Source organism: Ascidiella aspersa, chromosome 3, assembly GCF_963924565.1.
Source record: "Ascidiella aspersa chromosome 3, kaAscAspe10.2, whole genome shotgun sequence".
NCBI classification, from domain to species: domain Eukaryota; kingdom Metazoa; phylum Chordata; class Ascidiacea; order Phlebobranchia; family Ascidiidae; genus Ascidiella; species Ascidiella aspersa.
Window position 1 is genome coordinate 20,234,835 of NC_139449.1, and position 22,588 is coordinate 20,257,422.

General features: G+C 35.1%; 2 protein-coding genes and 1 non-coding gene across 4 annotated transcripts; 1 reads left to right on the forward strand and 2 right to left on the reverse strand.

Moving 5' to 3' along the window:
- Positions 1-3,301: 3,301 nt before the first annotated feature.
- On the reverse strand, positions 3,302-3,376 carry Trnaq-uug (transfer RNA glutamine (anticodon UUG)). The gene has a single exon. It is a non-coding gene; the product is annotated as a tRNA-Gln (tRNA).
- A 1,717-nt stretch (positions 3,377-5,093) lies between these two features.
- Positions 5,094-11,436, forward strand: LOC146160689 (uncharacterized). Of its 2 annotated transcripts, XM_083384551.1 has the most exons (20): positions 5,094-5,322; positions 5,416-5,514; positions 5,584-5,667; positions 5,737-5,826; positions 5,907-6,019; positions 6,454-6,567; positions 6,805-7,040; positions 7,344-7,447; positions 7,516-7,589; positions 7,718-7,839; positions 7,924-8,017; positions 8,366-8,550; positions 8,761-8,922; positions 9,159-9,255; positions 9,383-9,603; positions 9,940-10,139; positions 10,275-10,481; positions 10,575-10,635; positions 10,895-10,964; positions 11,268-11,436. In XM_083384551.1, the coding sequence occupies exons 1-20, from the start codon at positions 5,202-5,204 to the stop codon at positions 11,379-11,381; spliced, it is 2,568 nt and encodes an 855-aa protein (XP_083240677.1). In that variant the 5' UTR covers positions 5,094-5,201; the 3' UTR covers positions 11,382-11,436. The 2 variants fall into 2 exon arrangements, with proteins under 2 accessions (XP_083240677.1, XP_083240676.1); XM_083384550.1 differs by having other exon boundaries at positions 5,094-5,514.
- A 257-nt stretch (positions 11,437-11,693) lies between these two features.
- On the reverse strand, positions 11,694-13,736 carry LOC146160690 (uncharacterized). The gene has a single exon (XM_083384258.1). The coding sequence runs from the start codon at positions 13,389-13,391 to the stop codon at positions 12,390-12,392; it is 1,002 nt and encodes a 333-aa protein (XP_083240384.1). The 5' UTR covers positions 13,392-13,736; the 3' UTR covers positions 11,694-12,389.
- Between the last annotated feature and the right edge of the window lie 8,852 nt (positions 13,737-22,588).

Consider the following 22,588-nt stretch of genomic DNA (forward strand, 5'->3'; position numbering starts at 1 on the left):
TCAATGCATTTCTAAGCAAAAAGGTCTACGACAATCAGGGCATCCAATGGCAGAAAAGTCTAGACTTTTAGACCTTGAGGTCCTGGCAATGCACTGATTTGGACCTTTAGGTAAACTCCCGGCGAAGATAAATTAAATATATTCATTAAAAGTTCAGAAAAGATAACAAAAAATATGAGATAGGATTAATAACACTTGACCCACCTAAACCCTAACGCTAACCCGAATCCTAACCCAAATAATGTGCGTAATTTTAATAATTCTTTAAATGCTGGGGAAAAAAGCCCAAACTCGGATGGTTTCTCGTCCATTGTATTTAAGATTATTACGTCACAAATTGAGGTATTGGGGCCTGAAGCGTTATAATTATTAAATTATCGCACATTATTTGGGTTAGGGCGCTGGTTAGCGTTTGGGTTTGGTTGGGTCAAGTATTGTTAAACTTAATCTTCTTATGCACATTTGTTAATGCAAATTAGTGCATTGTCCAAGACCTCAAAGTCTAAGTCGGACTTTTTGATCCTTTGAATGCACTGATTGTCGTAGACCTTTTTGCTTAGAACTGCACTGATTTCTGACGGATGGGGTGGATGTTCAAAGTAGAATATTGTATCCAGCTTTTATTACTTTTAATCGCAAGTTTTACGCATAATCGTACGCTTGCGAGTGGCAAAATTGGATAAAGGCCTGTCGCTGTGACGAAACAATTACTGTGCTGCTTTATATATTATGTAGCTATGTGGTGCGGCGTCAGCGTTTTTTCGGGCAGCCAATTACTTAGCAATAACCTTCGCCTAGTTGCGGAGATTTCCCAATTTCCTTAAAGAGTTTGCAAAAGAACATTTCACCGTGAAACGCGCAAGGTATGCTACGAGATACTCAAGGTCAACTTTTAGGTCAATATTCAGCTAGGCTATGTATGCCATATTAACGTATTTGGCAAATAATAGCAACGCATTATCAGAATAAAAATCTAGAAATCAGCGAATGTAGTGACAAAACAGAGTCGAATACAAAAAATACCTCGACGGAGTCCAAAAACAAGCTTTCCAATGACCAAATAAGTTAGTTTAATTCAAACTTTCGACTAATTGGTTAAATAAGTAGAATGTAGATGCATTTATTAACTTTTCTCTTCTTACATTTTGAGTTAAATGCTGTGATTTGTTGAAGGATGAATAAAACTTCACGTTACGACCTCTAAATCCTATTTTACGACGCAAATAAAACCTACAGATGCAAAAACGTCAAACGTCATCCAATGGTCCCACATATCCCCTACATGTCAAAGGACGGCCAGGCTACACGTAAACGCAAAAAAACATCACATGTTATAAAATTTATTGCTCCCGAACGTGCAGGACCATGTAGTGCATTTCCAGTAAAGACTTTCAAGTTTAAAACCTCTTGCAGTATGTTCAACATTTGGGCAGAATTCACGAAATATCGCGTTTATTGTCGCAGTTTGACAGTAAGCAATTTATATTTTAAATAAGTTACGGATTTGTCTGACGCTGAACTCAAGTCATCACTTTTGCTTAGGGTTTTACGCTCAGTGTTTTCAAAATAGTGTGGAATTATAAAGCGTTATCATTAAATTTGCGAGTTAGTTTGAAACAAATTAGTCTCTTTCTATGAGAATCAACAATCAACAATGTTGCCTGTGAGGGACATTCCCTATTTTGTGATAAAATATTATTATTCAATAATTTATTTTTCAGATATAACTGGGTATCCATACGCCATAGTTTGTATGATTTTTTGACGTCAATATTAAAAAACAATAATGGCTTCCTCAAACAAAATTCCTGGACCCACGCCTGCTTCTCATATGGGGGTTCTACAACATTAAATACGTCACTGCAATTCAACCAAAATATTACCGGTTCTTAAGAAATCGTATTTCCGCCGGGTCTACGCTTTTACAATGTGTTTAAACTTGATACTATGCACAAATTATCTATTGCATCAAGCACCATGTTATTTTTTGTCCAGAACGTCATGAAACTTGCTAAAAAAATCTAACCGGAAAAATACTTTTTGCTAACTGTGCTAACCAGAACGAGTTGGTAATAATAATTTCAACCAAAGACATTTAAGTTGGGTGTGAAATTCATTTACTTACTTTGAGCATTTGAGCAAGTTATGAGACAAGCCCACTTACAGTACAGATCTTCTTCAAGCAAATCAACCTTGTTACCTTATATTATGACTGAAGTGTTCCTTATTATTATATCACAATGTGTTTTGCATGCTCTCTGTTATGTACTACAGCAGCATATAATTGTTATTATTGAGGCAAAGCAAATTAATTATCTGGTAGTATAGCAGCTAAATAGCTTAACATTTTCAAGAGATTTTACTGTCTTTGTTTTGACATATTTACTGTCGGGTTCCTTTTTTTTCCGGATTTATTCAACTCCGGGAAACAGGATTAAAAAATAAAAATTTCCTGGAATCCCGGGAATCCTGATGAATGCTGTGGTGTATTGAAGGGGAATAAAACTTCATGTTACAACCTCTAAATCCTATTTCTCAACGCAAATAAAACCTGCAGATGCAAAAACGTCAAACGTGACGTGATCCACTGGCCCATATCTCCCCTTCATTCAGGGCCGGATTAACCAATAGGTTAATAAGGCTATAGCCTTTGGCCCTTGAAAAATTCGGCCCTCATTTTTTTAAGGTTACATTTTTGTAAGGCTAACAGTGATACAGACCCAGTACCGGTACAGTATAGTTTTTGCTAAAAACGAATGACTGAGGCGATTCAATATGTGCCTTGTGTGTGAGTAAATAAATAAATCGTTTCATTTATGCTGCAAACGAGTTAAGAACTATCTACGTTGTGCGCTATCACTTTTAAGGGGAACACACAATAAAACCTAAAAAGCAACAATATCCTTACGAAAAATACTTTTTGCTAACTGTGTTAACCAGAACGTATGAGTTGGTAATAATAATTTCAACCAAAGACATTTAAGTTAGGGGTGAAATTCATATACTTACTTTGAGCATTTGAGCAAGTTATGAGACAAGCCCACTTAACAGTACAGATCTTCTTCAAGTAAGGCAACCTTGTTACCTTATATTATGACTGAAAGTGTTCTTTATTATTATATCACAATGTGTTTTGCATGCTCTCTGTTAGGTACTACAGCAGCATATAATTGTTATTATTGAGGCAAAGCAAATTCATTATCTGGTAGTATAGCAGCTATTAGTATACCGAAAGCCATTGCAGACTCTTCACCGAATCTGTCGATCAATGATGCAAGCAGGGCAGACTAGAAAAACAACTAGCCTGCAGTGAGGTTCGAACTCACGACCTCCAGTCAAGCCGGGACCGTCGCTCTACCAACTGAGCTATGCAGGCTCAGAAGGGAACGAGTCGAGAAACAACCATATGCCAATGCTTGCTCAATCTGTTAGTACAAGCAACTTCAATTGAAGGGGATTCACATACATTTGTGTGTTCAGGTTTCATTGGATAATGATATGGTACTGTGAATTCCCTTCAATTGAAGTTGCTTGTACTAACAGATTGAGCAAGCATTGGTGTATGGTTGTTTCTCGACTAAAGGCTGCACCCCTTTTTTTTTATTTAGAAAATATGCGCATGCAACGCATTTTTATTGATAAAAATTAGGTTTTATACCCCTGGTAAGCGCAAATAAAGGAACTCAGGCAACAACTTTAATAGGTTTAGAAAATTTTTTTTATATCAATCAAAAATAACAATTTTTTTTAAGTTTTGCTATGTTGACGAATAACTGGGATTATAAAAAAATCCCGGGATTTGGGATGGTTATTTCGCGGGAAATCCCGGGAATTTTCCGTCGCAACATTCCCGGAGAGGAACCCTAATTTATTGGTATATCACAGACTGTGCTGTTTTTGTTTAAGGGGGGAGGGGGGCCAAAGAATAACGCCCAATGTGTGAAGAACAGAAATCTTGGAGTGTGCAGGTGTGCAATCAACGTTTTACACACACCTAAAGTTCTGAATCCAATATAATTCAGATTCTTTTCCGAAAATGAGAGGTGCAATTTACTAATGCAGGTATACAAAGGAAAGAAATTGCACTCTCCATTTGGAAAAGTGTCTTCCGATCAACCTTTGCCTAAACACAATAACAGTTTCCGAAAATGTGATGCGCTATTTGTGAATGTCCGTCCTACCTATAGTTTTTCACCAATTATTTACATTCCTTTTTACTTCTGCATATTGACTTAGTTATGGCCACAGCTGAACAAATTGATCACAGTAGGTATGATAAGAACAGCCAATGTTGCGAGCGGGCAAGTGCCTAATCACAGTTTTTGTTCATAGCAGTTCACTGCCTAAGTGCCTGTGATCTTTCTTCAATTTTAATATGTGTGGAATAGATTTTTTTTGAAAAGGTAAAAAAGTTGTTGTTTTTTTTTTTTGTGGTTATATATATATGTTTTCGCCTTTAGTTACAATTTTATTGCCCTGAAGAAGATTGCCCGAATTGGTGGTCGTAAAGTTAGCATTTTAATAAAATTTTGCCAGGAGAACAATTGTACAATTGATAAAATAATTATTTTGATATGATATTGTGTAGTGCTTTAAATGGTGTGGACCAGAGATTTACGCTAATTTGTGTTTTATTCCAATACAGATAAAAATGGTACCTGATACTTTGGAATAAGGAATTGTGATCTGATACCGAATGATTGCATAACTATGGTCAAATAAACAAAATTTAAAGGTGTAAAGATCATGTTACCAAGAATCCAAAACTAAGGATATTTTTTTTAATATATACAAACATACAGTTGGTGTATATGTTTGTTATTGTTGGTCGACCATGGGTTACTAGCATAAATAACCTCTATACCCCTCTCCCCCCCCAAAAAAAAAAATTAGGCTGTTCTTCGATCTGTGTTTTATTGCAATACTGGCAACCTGTTTTTGCTAAACACTTGAGTTGTTTAACACTTCAATAACAATTTTAGTTATTTATGTTTTTAAATTGATAAGCAGAAGTCATGGGTAGTAAAAATCTCTTTTTCGGCATAAAAAAATTATTAGAATATGCCAGAGTATTATTTTTTATGTACTGATTCTGTCGTTAAAAATCAAATTAAATAGTTTATTGTATTATTTTTAGAGAAAAAATTGATTGATTTGTTAATATGAGTTTATTGTGTTAGGTTAGTTTAAATACAGTGAAAATGAAAAGGCGATCACTTGTCAAACAAACTGAAAATTCATGGGAAAACTATGATAGAAATTTTTCAGACCTGCTTCTTCGATCAACATCTCCCAAAAGAAAACAACGAAAAAGATGTGCCAGTAATTTTAGAACATTATTTGTTTTCTTGTGCTGTGAAATTGCTGTGTTCTATAAAATAATAGTCCATCAACATAAAACAATATTATTTGTAGCAGAAGTAATAAATATAGAAGCAATTTCACAAGAAATATCTGGAACTTCCAGTGAAGAAGTAGATGAAGAAAATAACAACAGTAAAATCAAGAAGAATGGTATGTTTTAACAATCATCATACTAGTATTGAAAATACATGTTATTGTTTATTTATTACATGAACATAGGAATTTGTCTTAGCCCTGTTATGGTCAGTTCAACAAAGAAAGCGATGGGCCCCTGTGGAAGTGTTTTAAGAAGCACGCCATCAGGTGAACACATTTATTACTTACAAAATATTTATAAATTGTTGCACACTTAATAATCTAACATTTTTTTAGGCAGCCCAATACTAACACAAAATCGTTTCTCCTCTGTCAGAAAACGGCTAAGAAGACCATCACTTCTTCCCTTAAGTCCCATAACCCCAGGTTTGTTAAATGCTTTCTTTATGAATAATATTTTTAAGTCAATTTTTCTAATATATATACAATACATTAATGTACTGCAGGCTGTCTGGACAGTATATCGTTTACTCATTTAAGCCACTTCTCCATACATTCAAATGATGAAAGCAATCCTGTTCGATCTGATATGGATTCAACTCCACTTGCTATGCCACTGGTATTTAAATCTATTTATTACTATATATAGATCTTAAACTTATCATGTTAAAAAAATTTCAACCACTGTTGTTCCTCTACTTTGTCCAATGGCATTTTTAGTCACTCATTTGCAACAAAAATAGTGAATGAATTCTATTTGGTTGACACAGCTGTAATAGCATATGTCTAAATTGCATAGACTTGACTAAGATTGTAAAAAAATTAGCACAGGAATGTTTGTCATTACATTCTGATTACAAACTATAATGTAATTCTAGTTTAAATTTTACTTTTTTAATAATTCAGTAATTTTCCATCCAGTCGTCATTAATAATGATTGATTAATTCAAAATGCTAAAATCTGTTTTTAAATACATATGTTTTACTGTTGTTTATGTTTAGCAACACAACATTTTCCATGTCGATAAAATGTTAAGCCTATTTATTTTGCAGGAAGACAGTGATGAAGAAACAATAACAACAATTAATAGGATGGCAACAGATACTAATGGGACTTTGACTGATGATGATGTCATTGAAATGGTTACCACGCAATCAGTTGAATCGGTAGTTAGACAATTTCTTTATTGGTTGCAATTATATAAGATTTGTAGTTAGGTGTTTTCAATTTATTGTTATTTTATTTTCTACTAAACCTCTTATTGACCACCTAGTAAAATGCATTTGGCTAAAAAATCGATTTTATATTACCGTGGTGTACATTTCAAAAACGATAGTCTTCCTATTACCACTGAATCTGTAAACATAAAAATGGACAACACATTAATTTTATAATTTTAATAGGACAGGCAAAGTGATCAACCACTTGAAATATCTGAGCCGCCTTCAACACAAGAACTATCATTAGATGACAATGAACCTACATCTTCTGTTCGCTATCGTAATCAAAAAGGCTCTTCCTGGATAAATTCTGTAGTTGAGAAAATTGATGAAAACAACATGGCTTTAAGCTGCTCGAAAATCTGCCCAGATTTGCAAACTAGCATATATGATTCCACCAAGAAACAGAAGTTTGTCAGGTATAAAACATAATAAACACTTTGTTAAATTACCAGCAGGTAAAGGCACTGCACTATAGTTTTAACATACCTGGGTTGTGTTGTGCCACTAGGTTTATTTTTTTAAATACTCTGGCATAAGCTTTTTTGATTGACACGATGTTAGCTTATTGATAATTGATAAGAAGAACAAACTCTTTCAGCCTTGTTCCTTACAACATGAATTCACTTTTATGCATAACAAAATTGCAAAAAGCATTTTTTTACAACTGTACTTCTCTAAATGTACAATGTAAAGTTTTCTATAAAAAATCTTGATTACAGTGGTGGTCTTGCAGAACAATTTCAACAAGTGCTAAGACAAGAGAAAAGCCAAAAGGTTCGATTTCAGCACCAAATAAAGGATTTGTCTTTTGTGAAAAGTGATGGTAGGTGCCATTTTAGCTTAAAGATGCTCTTTTAAAAAAAGTATATAAAATCTGAAAACATATTTTAGCTTTTCAGTGTCGCCTTAACTTAAAAGTTTTGTCCCATCACAAGGAAGGTACAATTCACATTTTGGAATGTCGGGTATGTTTTTATTTGTGTGTTTATTCAATTTTGTTCAAAAATAAGAGCTGGTAAAAACCTGTTTGGAGCTGAACATTAATGTAAATTGTATAAAAAGTTTAATGTAAAAGGCTTCTTATTTCTTTCAGGTGTGCAAACAAGGTAACAAATTACAAAACTATGAAGATTTTTATACCATGTTGCTGCAGCATGAAGCCGTTGTTGAAGCAAATTTAAATATTAGTTCAAAATTCACTATATTTCCTCCATGGTAAATTTTAATATACATAGCTAACTGGTCAGATAACAATGTTTTTTGTTGGTTTCTTTTTATTTGTTTTGCACTGAATTTCAGGAAAACAATGCTTCTCAAAGAACACAATTTCCCAGTTCTTCTCAGTGTACATCACATTCAAGTGCAGACCTCTTCTGAACTGGAGTCAAAAAATGTATCTATTTGGAATATGTGATATCTCATAACCCAGTTAGATAGTGATGCATAACATAATACCGATCTTATTTTACTTAGTGTAATAATATGTAACAGCAACATAGTCTAAAATTAGGATTAAAATTACTAAAGTTAAAATCAAAATTTAAAAAGATTTTGTAGATGGAATTTTATATAATTAAAAAAATCTACAAACCATTAATATGGGATTCAAAATGATTTTTTATTACAAGAAATAAAACTGTGAAATATTTTTTAATATCATTTTACTGTTTTTTAAGTCTTCAAACAGACATTTGTATGTGAACAGTATTTTAATGTTTTGTGCTCTTTTTTTTCTTTTAAGAAACTTCTTCATCAGTCTAATAATCTGAAATTGCAAAATGATTCTGAAAAATATGAACAACTTTTAATGGTTGACTGTGAAAGTTTACTGAAAGCTTTGGAGGATGTAAACAACAAATACAATATTTCAATAGCAGCAACTGTACAGAGAATTTATCAACAGCAAGATTCTACTGGCATTAGAAGGTTGGCAAACAAGTCTATTGGACTTTTACAATAAAGTTTCACTAAGTTCAACATTTTTAAATCTTAACATAGTGATGGTTAAGGTAAGGTGTTCGGAAAAAAATATATAAACTGCATATGGGTATTTTTATAATGTAGTATTAAATTTATACTTTTAACTCTGATTCTGAGGTATCAGTACACCTCAAAAGTTTTTTATGTTTCATGTAGGTGGACGGCACTATGTGAAGATGCATTTGGAGTGTTTTTTGAGCTTGAGGTAGATGGTGCGCTTACCGAACATTCAAACTGGAGCTGCTTATTACAAAATGCAGAAGGTCATAGGGTTTTGTTTAACAATCTTTGTCTCAAAGGAAGGGTCACTAAAATGAAGTAAGTTTGTTGTTTATACATTAGCCAAATTTGTTTTGCAACATTACTAGTTATTTGCGTTTTGGGACATGTTATTTGGTCAAGGCGTACAACCCAGGTATAATTATCTGTAACTAAGTTACTTAATAAGCCTTTAGCATATGTATTGTGTAGTGCAATTTACAAATTGATTTTGACTGTGTGATAGTTTAGTTGTTCAAATATAAAGTAAGAGACCAGTTAAACACATTTTTTAGATCACCCAGATTGTTTACTCTGATTGATTCAGTCTGGAACTATGAGGGCCATGGATTAATGCAAGTCCAAAGTAGCCAGTCACAATCAGACACAACTGTAAGTTACAGGGTTTAAAAAAGAACTGTATGTCAAGAAATAATTTACACATTTGTTTGAAAGAAATTGGTGCTTCAATATAGAATTGAGTTTTCTATGTAAAGTTTGGTTTATTTTGTCCCGCAAGCAATCACAGGAGAACTTCATTCCACCCAGCTTTTGCTATATCTTGCAAGCTAAACATGGTCATTCTACAATCTCAGAATATTCAATGTCTATAAATAGTGAAGAACTGTTTGGAGCTTTAAATCGTCCATCGATTTCTGGATTAACAGACACTGATGTTTTGTATCAACACCCAAAACAGGTGTCAAGTCTATATCAAGATGGTCTGGCGCAAAATTTAAGGTGAAATTTGTCTATTTAGGACAATTAAGAGTTGTTTAGACTTGGAGTGTAAGCGAATGGTAAATTATTTCAAAGTTTAATTGACTGTAAAAGTTATAAGTGTTAGTGTGGTTGTGCTTTATATTTTGTTGTATTTTAGTTAGTGGTTATCTCATCGCAGTGAACTTTATTTACCTTAAACACAAACAACTTTTTTCCTTTTTAGGTTTTGTACTCTTAATAGCTTAATGTGAACCCAGAATTGCTTGTTTTATCATAAACTTTCAGGCATATTATTTTATTCAGAAAAAAATAGTTCATTTACTTTATACCTAATTAATCACAAATTATTTTTAGAGTTTCTATTTGTGGAAGAGTAACCAACTTCCATTTTCCAAGCTCTCAGAATAATGGAGATGTTGAACTACCTGCTGTATTGTGCATAGTAAATATAGCAAGATATATATTTACCATTTATTTACATGACAAAGACATTATTAAGGATAGAATGCACATAGGAGACTGCATCCTTATGAAGGATGTTATTTATCAAATTGGTTAGTGACTCTCTTTTTTTATATCAACTTGGACACAAAATATTAAAATATTTTTAATTTTCAAACCATTTGACATACCCTAAAAATGTAATTTCAACATAAAAAAATTGCAAATTATACTGCTCAAATTTACAGATGGTAAAATGACTATGGATACCTATAGCATTCTCCACATACTGTACAAAAGCAAAAATGAGAAAATCAATCAAATAAAGCATCCAAGAATTGCACTATTTCCCTGGGTTACTAGTAAACTGGTAGATTCTTTGCACCACTTGGAAATGAAAAAAATGTGTAATATCTCTGAGAATACAAAGACAGGGACATGTGCAAGTGTTTCAGGTTTGTGTTTATCCCTCTTCTTGAATCTAAGGTTAGGTGACATAATGCTGATTATGGTGTTTTTAAGTTGGTATTGTGTTGTATAATTACCAGGAGTCATTAGAAAAACGTCACATGACAGGAGTTCTCAAAAATCACCTGACTGCAACTCGAGGTAAGGCCATGTGATCTATTGTTTCGCCAATGCTGTGCTTTCCCTACTGATCTAAACCCCATTTAGTAATGAGGAACTAATGGTAATAAACTTTTATTGTTTTGTTTCCAATATGCTGTTTTTATAAAAATATTTTTTGTCCAGCACTTATTTATTTTCCACATTTGTCTTTTGATCCATTAATCAAGATATGTAACTTTAAGAGAAATATGAACTAAATTATTCAAACATTTTTAATACTACTTTCTATTTTTATCAGAATTACCTTTGGGGGAAAACGTGTAGAGGTACTGGTAAAAGTAAACCTTTGTGTCCACATTTGTTTAAAGGTGAGCTTTTTTATTAGGTATGACAAAATTTAGGTAATAATATGTATTTTTTCAAATAATATGTATTTTTTTACGCCTGGGCATCCTATTGCATTTCCATTAAAGCATAAATTAAACCACTAAAGTTAAACTGAACTCAAAATTATTTCTGCAGGTTTCGATAAATATATTTATTTACATATATATAACTTTTATTTGTTGTTTAGTTTACCACTATTTTATCTATTACTTCAATTATTATATCCAAATCACTGTTAAAGGTTTACGGATAAATGTTAATTACTCCCTAATTTATATTTACAGAAATATTCCCAACAATGCATACCTGGTAAAGAGTTCAAAGCAAGCAATTGCTTTATTTTTATGAAAACAAAAGAAGGGCAAACCACAGTGTTTTACGGAGAAGAACTTGGTTGATAATTATTTATTTTATTACAATCACTGTTTTTTAACTTTCAATAAATTCTTTTTAACCAAAATGTATATCAGGATTTTTCAACCTATCCCATATAAGATGTAGGCAACCTATGATTTGAACTTTGCTCCTGCTCAGAAAACTCTTTACACAATGGATTAATTATTTATCCCAACACTGCAATTTATTACCCATTCTTTCACAAAGATTGCAAGTAAACTAAGCTGCCTGACTAGTTATCATGTAGTACATAAATCTTTTGAATAAATCCAATAATTAAAAGGTCAGCTGCACAAATTGTCTTAAAAGAATTGTATTTCACAAAACAAAGAAGTTGAAACCCTGATAAATATACACACTATGGTAAACAATTTACTGAAATTAAATGCAGAGATATGGTTTTATTAAAACATGTTTTGTCGTTATTTGCTAGCATTCTACAAACAATCACAAAAAGGTGAAATCACAAGTATAAAATTTAGTTCATAGAAACGAGAATGTATGTTTTTGAACACAACTCAGTACACTGATTCATAACACATTTTGAAAATATATTTATATATATATATATATAATTGTTTTCTTATGCACATAACAGTGCATAACTAAAAGTTATTTATAGATAAAGCTGTACACAAACAAATCCCAGTTGTTGTTTTTACTAAAAACATTTGTTTGCAAATCATTCAATTTTTTAAGATTTATAACCGACTAACTACAATTACACAAACAAGGAAAGCAAAACTAATAAATAAAAGAAAGAGTAAAATTAAAAAGATTGTAAAACTATGTCAAGGCTCCCAACATTTCATACCAACAAAGAGATGAATTATTATCACCATGTATATATACTCAAAAATCTATGTAATCGATTGCCAAACATATCACTGTTTGACACCTGTTAGTACAGTATATGTTTACACAATAAATGGAACATTAAGTGGGTTATGGAACTTAAAAAAACAAAAGCACAATAAAACTATGTCCACCTATGTATATACAATGGAAAACTAAGCACCAACTTGATGTAGTGATTTTAATAGATTTTTTAAAGTGTTTAATTCATGGGAAAGTTCAGCAACTCTTTCATGCAACTGAGAATTTTCATTTGATAACTCTTCAACTTTCTTTTGTGTCTCAATTGCTTTTATTTTTGCTTTATCACGGCTTCTGCGCACGGCTACATTGTTTCTCTCTCGCTTCTGAACATATTCAATTGTTCCTTTTTCAAGGGTTTTAATTTTCTTGATGCTACCAGGATTTTCAGACACAACAACTGGGCGTTTTAGACTGGTCTTCATTGGTTTGTTTTGGATATTTGAAGATTGTGAAATGGAAACCAGGGGTAAAGGCGGGTGCCGTACTTCTTCTTTCACTTGAAGTAAAATATTCGGCTGCTTGATTTGTATTATGTCATCTGGATCCGGTTTCACAACAACAGGTAGATTGCTAGGTACAGGCCCACCCTGATTTGTTTGATCAACTATTTTTTTTGCACTTGGAACAGAACCATTTGGGTCACTTAACCATTGTTTTGAGAGGTTAAGCCTGCCCGTCAGGTCGTCCCCTTGCATCGCTGCGAATCTGGAGGAAGACATTGGCGTGGTCAGTCCATCAAATTGCAAGTGATGAGGTGAAAGAGGTCTACGATCTGATTGAGGAGTTACCGGTGGCGTGTAATAGTTGAAGGGTACTGGCGATGGAGCAGCTGATGAGCAGGCAGAAGCACAGTTAGATGCAGGCTCACTTGCAGATTGGTACCAGCTTTCAAGTTCTTCGTCAAAGTCGTGAACAGTTTGATGTTTCTTTGGGTTTTCTTCAGATGGTGAAGTTGGAGGAAAGAGGTTTTGAAATAAGTCGTCACTGCAAAGCTCCAAATTTCCTGAACTCATATAATTGGTCAAATCAAATGACTCTTCATTCTGATATAAATCAGTGAAGTCAAAGCTTTGTTCAGAAGACATAGGATTTCGACAAGCACCTCCACTATTTAAATTTGGATCACCAGACATTGTTGGATAGCATCATGTTAAAAACAATCAATTACTTTAAAGAACAAAGAACAGGTTACTTAAAAGCAAAAATGTTAAACCATAAACAGTAGAACGAATAAAATAAAAATCAACAGTACAATCTCAGCTTACTCTGTTGTTCAGCTCAACCTCCTTTAAAAAGAATTGGGAGCTATCACCCTATCAATTAATATCGACAGTCGGCCAACGCGTATATAGCTACCCTCCTATGATGTCAGAAAACTCATGACTGATGACTCAACGCCTTAACATCTAACGAAACCTTAAGGGTTATATCTTTTTAAACAGATAATGTACTTTTTGAATAAAAATTCGTGACGAACAAAAAGTCACTTTATGATTTTGTGAAAATAATAATTTTCTTTGTCTCATTAATAACGTGAACCTAGTACGTTTAGAAGCGCAACAAGAAAAGTTCCCTTTCATATATAGGTCATAACTTTTAGATATTCATCCGCAAAAATATATAATTATTTTAAACCAATTAAGAACTCAATTTAAAAAAAAACTTTATGTAATTAGACTTTGTATAAAATAAAATTATTTCAAACTTTTATTTAGTTGGCACATTGTTTATCTACTTGCACGTTATATTAGTGTTGTTCCGCGATGCACCATTATTGCGCAATCGCGAAAGATGGTGATTCCCCATCCTAGCCAGTCCCTATTTGAGCGTGCAGCGACTGCTGACTTGTCTAAACCTGCCCAGCGCCTCCAAATGTTGCTATTCCCGTCATCAGATGTAATTGCAGAGTTCACAATCAATCTGTTTATCGAGAAATTACAGTAAACAACTTAAATTTAGGGGTGCCGTAATGCGTCGTAACCCATAAACGTTTAAAAACCTCTGCTAGTGTTCTAGTAATTGATTCAAAGGCTACATGTAAAAAAATGGTAATCTTGTTATAATATTCTCAAAGTGTGATTGGTTGATCAAAAGGCCCGTTGGCCAGTTTTAGGGGTTTGCGATTGAAAAGTTCAAGTTCTAAACCCAAGTTGAATGAAGCAAAGCATGTGAAGCAACCTCAACAAAATTTGCTATATTACCAAATACAACGGGCTAATACAGGAGGGGCACCGTTGCCGCCTAGATTGTACTTTTCGCCAAGCTTTACTATGCTAATACAAATATTTTTGCACACGCGTTTTTTACTATATTATTGACGGTTTTACGAAATCGTTTTTGAAAATTTACGATACAGCCATTTAAAAAGATTTTAAAATTAAACAATGTGCCAAACATACTTTTTGTCGCATTTCGTACGGTTAGATTGCATCCCAGTTGCACATTTACTCAAGAGTTCGCTGGGCAGCAGGTGTTTGAAGAATTGTTTTACGACGTCACGGTATGACGTAACTTTGTGCACAAAACCCTGAAAATTTTCATGACCAACTACAAACAAAAATCCTGGATCCGCGCTTACTGTTATTAGGCTTTTTTTTATAAAGGTAGGTATGTTTGGAAGCCACTGGCCAAATCCTGGGTGCACAACCAAATTAACGGTCGTATTAGGAGCCTTTATTTTTCAAACGATTGCTAGTTGGTAATAGGCATGTCCGATAATATCGGATCGGAGCTAATTCCAAGTTATCGGCATTCGTCCAATACAAGGATGGTATCGGGTCGATCCGATACACATTTCTGACTAATTAATGAAATTTCAAGAAGCATTTGCCAACGAAAAATATTAGCACTACACATTCCACTTCTGAATGGATGCACCGAAGCACATAAAAAGACATACAGTGCGCATATATTGTTTAAAAAGTTGGATATAGGTAGGGCTACCATATTTTCCGCGCCCAAAACGAGGACATTTTTTGTTAAGAAATAAGAACATAGCCTACCACAGCGTGGTCCAACTTCTTTTCATCGCGGGCCCAAAACAATTTTTTTGGTCTTGCGGGCCAATGTTTTTAAATGGCGATTCTAGGCTTATTGCTGGCAAATTATACATCGTCCATGGCAGTGGTGGTTCTTAACTTTTTTCAGCCGCGCCCCACTTTAAAAATTTTCATAGGCCTTTCGTCCCCCTACGAAAAGCAATTCGGAATTCTTAGTTAAATATCACTAAGACAACTTGAACATAGTGAAGTTTGTTGTCGGTCGCGCGAAGCGCGAAAAAAATTGAGTTTAATTGATTGAATTGACGCTAAACTGTAAATTCAGGAGGGTTTTCACATTGGGCACACAACAAATTGCTCGTGTTCGACACATTTATAGATTCGCGCAAAAAAGTTTGAGTCCCCCTGTTTGCAAGCCCGTTGTCATGTATAAAATATGGATTAAAAATAGTTTGAACGGGAGATGACTTTTATCGTTTATCTCATAAGTTAAAAAAAATGTAATTAAATAGGGCCGTTATACATTCGATGATATGAAAACATGCAATGGCACTCATTTGGGCTAAAACATCGTCAAAAAAGTAGAAAAACAAGATTCGCGCCAAGCTCGAAAATTTTTTGCAGGTTCAATGTTGAACATCGCAAAAAAGAGTTTTGTTTGTAGCCTACAGCGTTGTAGGAGTGGTGTAAAACCCAAACGAAACCATTAAAATCATTGCAAAACAATTCAATATTAACTTGGAGCTCGCGCCCCCCTAAGAATTGCTTGGCGCCTCCCTAGGGGGACGCCCCCACCAGGTTAAGAACCGCTGGCATATGGCTTATATACTAACTTTGAAATCTACACCTTTGAGCTACGGTAGTTATGAAATCACAAAAGATCATTTACGAAGTTTTTTTGTCCATTGCAATAACAAAGAAACAAAAATTAAGTAATATTGCTAGATTGCAGCAAAGCTGACGACCAGTTCGCGGGCCAAAAAAGCGGAACTCGCGGGTCAAAGTTGGCCCGCGGGCGTGCAGTTGGACCACACTGGCCTACGATACAGTAACACTGATAGTAGGATAAACTCACAGCTTTGCTTCACTAAGAGGTATTTTACATATGAGGTTCTGTTGCAATTTTTCTGGCACAATGTTTGCAGCAATGTTCGCAATAACAATCAAGAAGGTAAGGCTGTTTGGGCAATTTGTTGGAAAACCTTTTTTAAACCAGCAATTCAGCATGTTTCATGAATAAAGCATTTTTTTGGAAATAAATACAACATCTCGCCTAAAAGTCTTGTTGAAAGTATAAGAAACTGACTCGAAATGCAAAGAAAGAGGACATTTGGGCATTTTTAAGCATCCTCGGACGACCATTCACTTTTCTTGAAAAAAGAGGTCAAATCCTCCTAAAAGAGGACATATGGGAGGCCTAGATATAGGTGGTATCAATTCGCGCAAAACAGCAAACATAGCGTTAACTATTGTAGCACAGCACTATTGGCAAAAGTTGCATTGTGAGTCCACACAGCGCTAAAAGGTTAAAAACTACACGGTGCTTTTAAACTAAAGAAATTCTCTTGAAATGTACAAAACATTAAAAAAATACCTTACGTTTAGTTAGTTGCAACAAGCATAAAAATAGTTGTGATGGGGAAGGGCATGGCCTCAAACCCCCTTATTCCGTCCATTAGATTGCGGTATACTTTTTGGTAAAACTATCGGAATAAAAATAATTAGGTTTTAATGATTAATTTCCTAACATTTTGTTAAAGTTTTTTTTAAATAATTACTAAAATGTCGTTCTATTCAAACCCTTTGTCTTTGCAAAACCAGTGAACTTATTTCCAACTCGCCATAGGAGTCTTTGGTAATTGAACGTTGTTTTAAAATATTTTAATCTTAAAAACGCTGCTACATAGACATACAAGTGTTTCCGAAAATAACGAACATTTTCTTAGCCATACCCCGTAAATTAGGAGATAAAACTGGACCCTTAGGAGCAGCATATTGGTCCCTTTTCTCACAAGCTAAGGCCTAGACCAGTGGCTAACAAACGCTTTTAATGAAGGTCCGGTTAACTGTTAAGGCTGGTTCACACTAGACGCGTTAACGTCTAGCGTTAGCGTCTGGCGTCTAACGGCTAACGTCGTCCAGTTCACACATAACGCGTTGCCAGCGTTAACAGCAAATTTCCTAGCATTCTAACCGAAAGCGTCAAAGTTATTTGACTTGATTATTAATACGAAAGAAAACATAAAAAATGTTTATCAAAATATATAGTAAGCTTAATGAAATTGTATTTTAGTGTGAAATTATCAAAATGTAGCTTAGCTTTGCATCTGACGAATATTACCGTCAAGAAACTAAAAAAAAATAAAAAAAACCTGTTTTAGGAAAGTGTTTAAGTAACACAAACTATGATCTGTCCAGGCTGACATACACATCGGTTTTCTTACAATCAAAGCAGTTGCAAAAACTCTGCAATGACTGTAGTAAACAATAAGCCGTACTGGCGCACAGTTAACAACAGCAGCGTTACGCGGATTTCAAATATATGTACAAAATATGCATATCATTTGAAAAAGCCTTTACCTAGCCTTTATGGGGAATACATGTCAGAAGTTTTGCGTAAAATATCGTTAAAATATTTTTTGGTGTGAATGTTTGGCGGTTACAAATTATGGAATGCAGTTAGGCACAGATAGTCTCTAATTACTTAACTAAGCTGCGTTAAAAATTGCTGCTGGTCAGCCAGTTTCAAATCATAACTTCACAAAAAAAGCATTAAACAAGTTCTTCCTGACAATATCAAGCTAAGCAGTTAAACGTTGTATTTTCTCACATTAAAAATTAAGCTTTTATTTCCTGTAACACGTAAAATTTTGTTTAACATTCTGGTTTACAGAACACAGTAAACCTTTCGTTGCCAAATCACTGTCCGAAACAGTTGAACTAGGCAAAGTAACTTCTTTTCAACAAAACAATTAACGTAACAATGAACTACGTAGGCAAAGCAATTGTTACGTTGATGACAACCTTCCCAGCACCCGCACAAAACATCGGTAAGCAAACAAGACAAGAGGCGAGACATTTTAAAATGATGTTTTTAGCCGCTATAGCTGCCTTTTTATTCAAACCGCGAGGCTCGGCTAATAAAAATCTTTTCATGCCCCTGATGTTGCATTAAAGTAGTGTCAGCAAACAGTGTGTTCCAAATTTTTAATGACACACTTTTGTCTCTCTACTAGAAATACCGAAATGTAAATCATTTTCAGGATAAGGTAAAAAAAATAATTCTTCGTTAGATAGCACTATATACTGTTTAAGTCAGGGCTGCCCCATCTATGGGTGACAAAAATGTTTTAGGGGACGAGTAGGCCTACATTAAATGCACTTCAACAAATTCGTGCAGAAATGCAGACAATTACAAGCATTTTGTTTATCGCCTTGAAACGTAAAGGGTGGTGAATCTTTAAGGGAAATTAAGAGCTTACAGACTAAAAATATTGAAAACCCTGGTTAAACCACGCTGAAAAGCTTTTCTGTAATCCCATAAAAAATGCTACAGAATTTGTCGACTATTTAGGGTTTTTATATTCGTCAAATTAAATGAAACTTGTCCAAAAACTTTGAAATATCAGCCCTGACAATAACACTTATAACGACGCAGCAGCAAAGTTCGCATAAAGTTAGCATATAATTAAATATATGACCCAGTTTTGTATTTATAAGAATTACGGTCGTGTTTGTGACACGCGCAATGAAAAGGTTCGCCATCCCTGTTATAGTAGGCCAGTAAATCTAGGTGAAAAAAGGCTCAACCCTAGGACTAATTGCAACAGAAGGTTTTTTTGCTGAATCATATCGGGAAAGGTCCCCGGAAAAATTTAGTGTCTAACACGTCATAATGACGTCAAAACCATACGCATGTCAATATAGGCTGAAATTTCATATTAGTCCAAACACCTTCCTTAAGATAAGTCTTATATTAAAGGTAAAGTTCAAACAAACAAAAAAGTCAATTAAATAAAAACGATTAGACGAGCATATGACGTCATAAAGACAACACAGCTGTGAACTTTAAGGTAACAGTTCCATCACAACAGGAAAATTCGAAATTTAACTTTACATTTGGAAACATTACATTAATAGTTTGGTCAATAGTCTCCCGTTGTAGGCCCAAAAGATTTACTTCAGTTAAATTAGCACGATTGCCTTTTTTTGAAATATATTTTAACCTATCGAAGGTTATTTGTAGCCTATCTAGGTGTCTAAACATAGAATGCTATTATGACGTCATATTAACTAAAGCAAATAATGATATGTGCAAAATCATCATTTTTGTGCAAAAAACTGACAAATTTAGTTTATTTGCTGTTGTACATGTAGACGGCCCAACTAACTGCTGTATGGGGTGGCACCATGCAAAACGTGTTTTCAAATGCAATTGAACACCCAGGAAAGTCTTCGGAAATATTCTTACCAATGATTGACACAAACCCACCCAAGCGATCCAACCTGTATATATTCGACGTTAGTGTTTATATGTAAAATGCCGAGCGACACAAAAGTTATTCCAATTATAACTTTTGACCAACCGCTTTATTGGAAGGCCATGATGATTATTCAAGCAGAGCCCCCACAAAGCAAACTTAAACGAGTGGTTTTGCGGTTACGAAGATTTCACGAACAAATGAGTTTTATGGGGTGCATTGGGCGACTAATGTGTGGAACTGGTCTAAGCGAGACCCTAGAAGAAATATTTTCACAGAATGTTGTTCAACACATTTTATCTGGAAAGGCGGTTTTGAGGGCGGTTAGGGGTCATTTACTTGTTAGCTCTGAACTTTGCTCAACAATATTTTGTGAAATATTAAAGTTTAATTTGACAGAATCTAATGAAGGCAGCATCGATTCAATCAATGAATCACGTGAGTCAATTCACCAATATTTCAAGATCTTCATGAACTATATAATATGGTAATAGCAAAACCAGTATCACGAGGTAACTTGGATACCAACGCACAACTAATTGAACTGAATGAAAAGCTTAAGTCTTTTCGACCAACACGTCGGGGATTTAAAACAGCTGAATTGTGGTTTCAATATCTTGATTTAGTTGAAATCTTGCAATTATTTATTGAGGGCGAAAGGACTGGAAATTGGAGTTTACACTTACAGAGCATATTAAATATGCTACCCTACCTGGCTGCGACTGGACATAACTTGTACACTAATTAGTCCCTGAGAATATATTTGGAAGATATGAAGCAACTCCCTGAAACTCATCCGGACATTTATATGAAATTAAAAAAAAATGGTTTCCACGTGGTCAGAAGAAATGATAAAGTTTGGGCTGGACTTTCGACCGATCTTGTTATAGAACAAGTTTTTATGAGAAGCCTAAAAACAACTGGCCGCTTGACTAGAGGCCGTGGAATGATGGAGCAACAAAGAATTACATGGCTTTTATCAATGCCAACTTGTGCAAAATTTAATAATACCCTTTAAGAATCAACTGGTATCAAATACATAAGCAACGAACAGCATAAGGATTTGTCAAACGCACGTCTGAACCGCGATACGCTCGATACAAAACAAATGATTTCTTTGTTTAATGACCGAAATCCTTTTATGTCAACAGCTCAGCTATACATACGACAAACTTGGATGAAGATGTTTTCAAAGAGTGTTTCAAATTTGAATTGTGTACTTACTTATCCAACAGCCCTTTTTGAATCCCCTTTTGTGATGTGGCAAGCATGCAAACCAACTTTGGCAAATGCGTTATGGACAAAATCGAAAACTGTTAATGTTGATGTTCCTAGTCACCTCGAACCCGTCCAATATGTGGTTGATGGAGAAGCCCTAATTCACAGAATACCGTGGATACCAGTAATCCAAAATTACGATGAAATTTATCAAACGTATTGCGAATATGTTATGACAAAATATAAGTCAGCTCTTGTTGATTTCGATGGTTACGAATGTGGGACACTCTCAACTAAATCTTCGACTCACGCAAGAAGAACACATGAAAATACTGGAGTACCTGTTGAATTCCGTGGTGACATGCTATGTAACATGCGAAAGGTGGAGTTTTTGAGAAATTTAAAAAACAAGCAAAAATTTCTCACTGAAAGCAAATGTACTGTCATTCATGCTCCAGAAGACGCGGATGTCTTCATTGTTCAAACCGCTGTCCAGTCATTTAATGAAACCGATACAATTGTAGTTGGAGATGATACAGATCCCCTAGTTCTCTTAATTCATCACGTTGAGTTAGATCTTCTTCTTCTTTCGTGTTGGTTAGATATCTGGGCAGTGGCTTGTGAGCCACTGCGTGGTAGAGGGTTTTGCGGCCAATATCGCTGCCCAACCACCGGGACAGGAAAAGTTTGGACATTCTTCCACGATGTGGTTTGCCGTTTGTGTGGCTCCGCACTCACATAGTGGGGAAGGGGCAAGGCCCCATTGAAACATAGAGGAGGTAAAACGGCCGACTCCTGTTAATAAACGGTTGCGTCTCACATTCGCTGTTCTCGACAGCTCTGGGGCGTGGTAGCGAGCCGCGGAGATGGATGCGTGTAGATTTGTCTTGTTTGTTGACCATTCTTCTTCCCAGGTTTCCTCCTTCCATTCTGACGCAGTTTTGCCATCAAGGATTGCTTTCTTGAATGACTGTGCTGCGGTTACAAAGGAGTGTCGTGACTTCAGTCGCGTTGCCTGCGCACAGCCTGAGATTTTGCTGTGCAGTAGATGGTCAGGCCACAAGAGTGCCTTGCGCGATTGAGCAAAGGTTGCTCCCTTTCGCCTTATGTCAGTTGGCACAATCCCTGCTAGCACTGGGAGGTTGTTTAATGGGGTCGCTGTTAGACAGCCAGTGATGGTCGGCAAGCAGTTATTTATTGGCACGTCCAGTAGTTTGGTGTGTGCACTCCTAGACCATGCGGCCGCACAGTATTCTGCTGGCGCGTATACAAGCGCGAGTGCAGTAGATCGCAAAACATTGCTGCTGGAACCCCATGTTGTGCCAGCGAGTCTTCTAATTAGAGCTGCTCGGGATGAGACCTTGTTCCTCAAACCCTCCAGGTGTTTTCGATACGTGGCCGTTACATATGATGCGTATCTCCCTGGAGGCTTTCCTGTTGTTTAAGTGGAAGGCGGAGGCGACAGACTTTGTTTCGCTCAGCACCAGTCTCCATTTTTCAAGGTATGTTGAGAGTGTGCCGACATCCTTGATGAGAGTACTTTGGACAGTTTCCCAACTCCGGTTGAGTTAGATGAGGATAGTCTTTAGAAGTTGTACTTTTGTCATGCTGCAAAAAGTAACTCATCCAGCA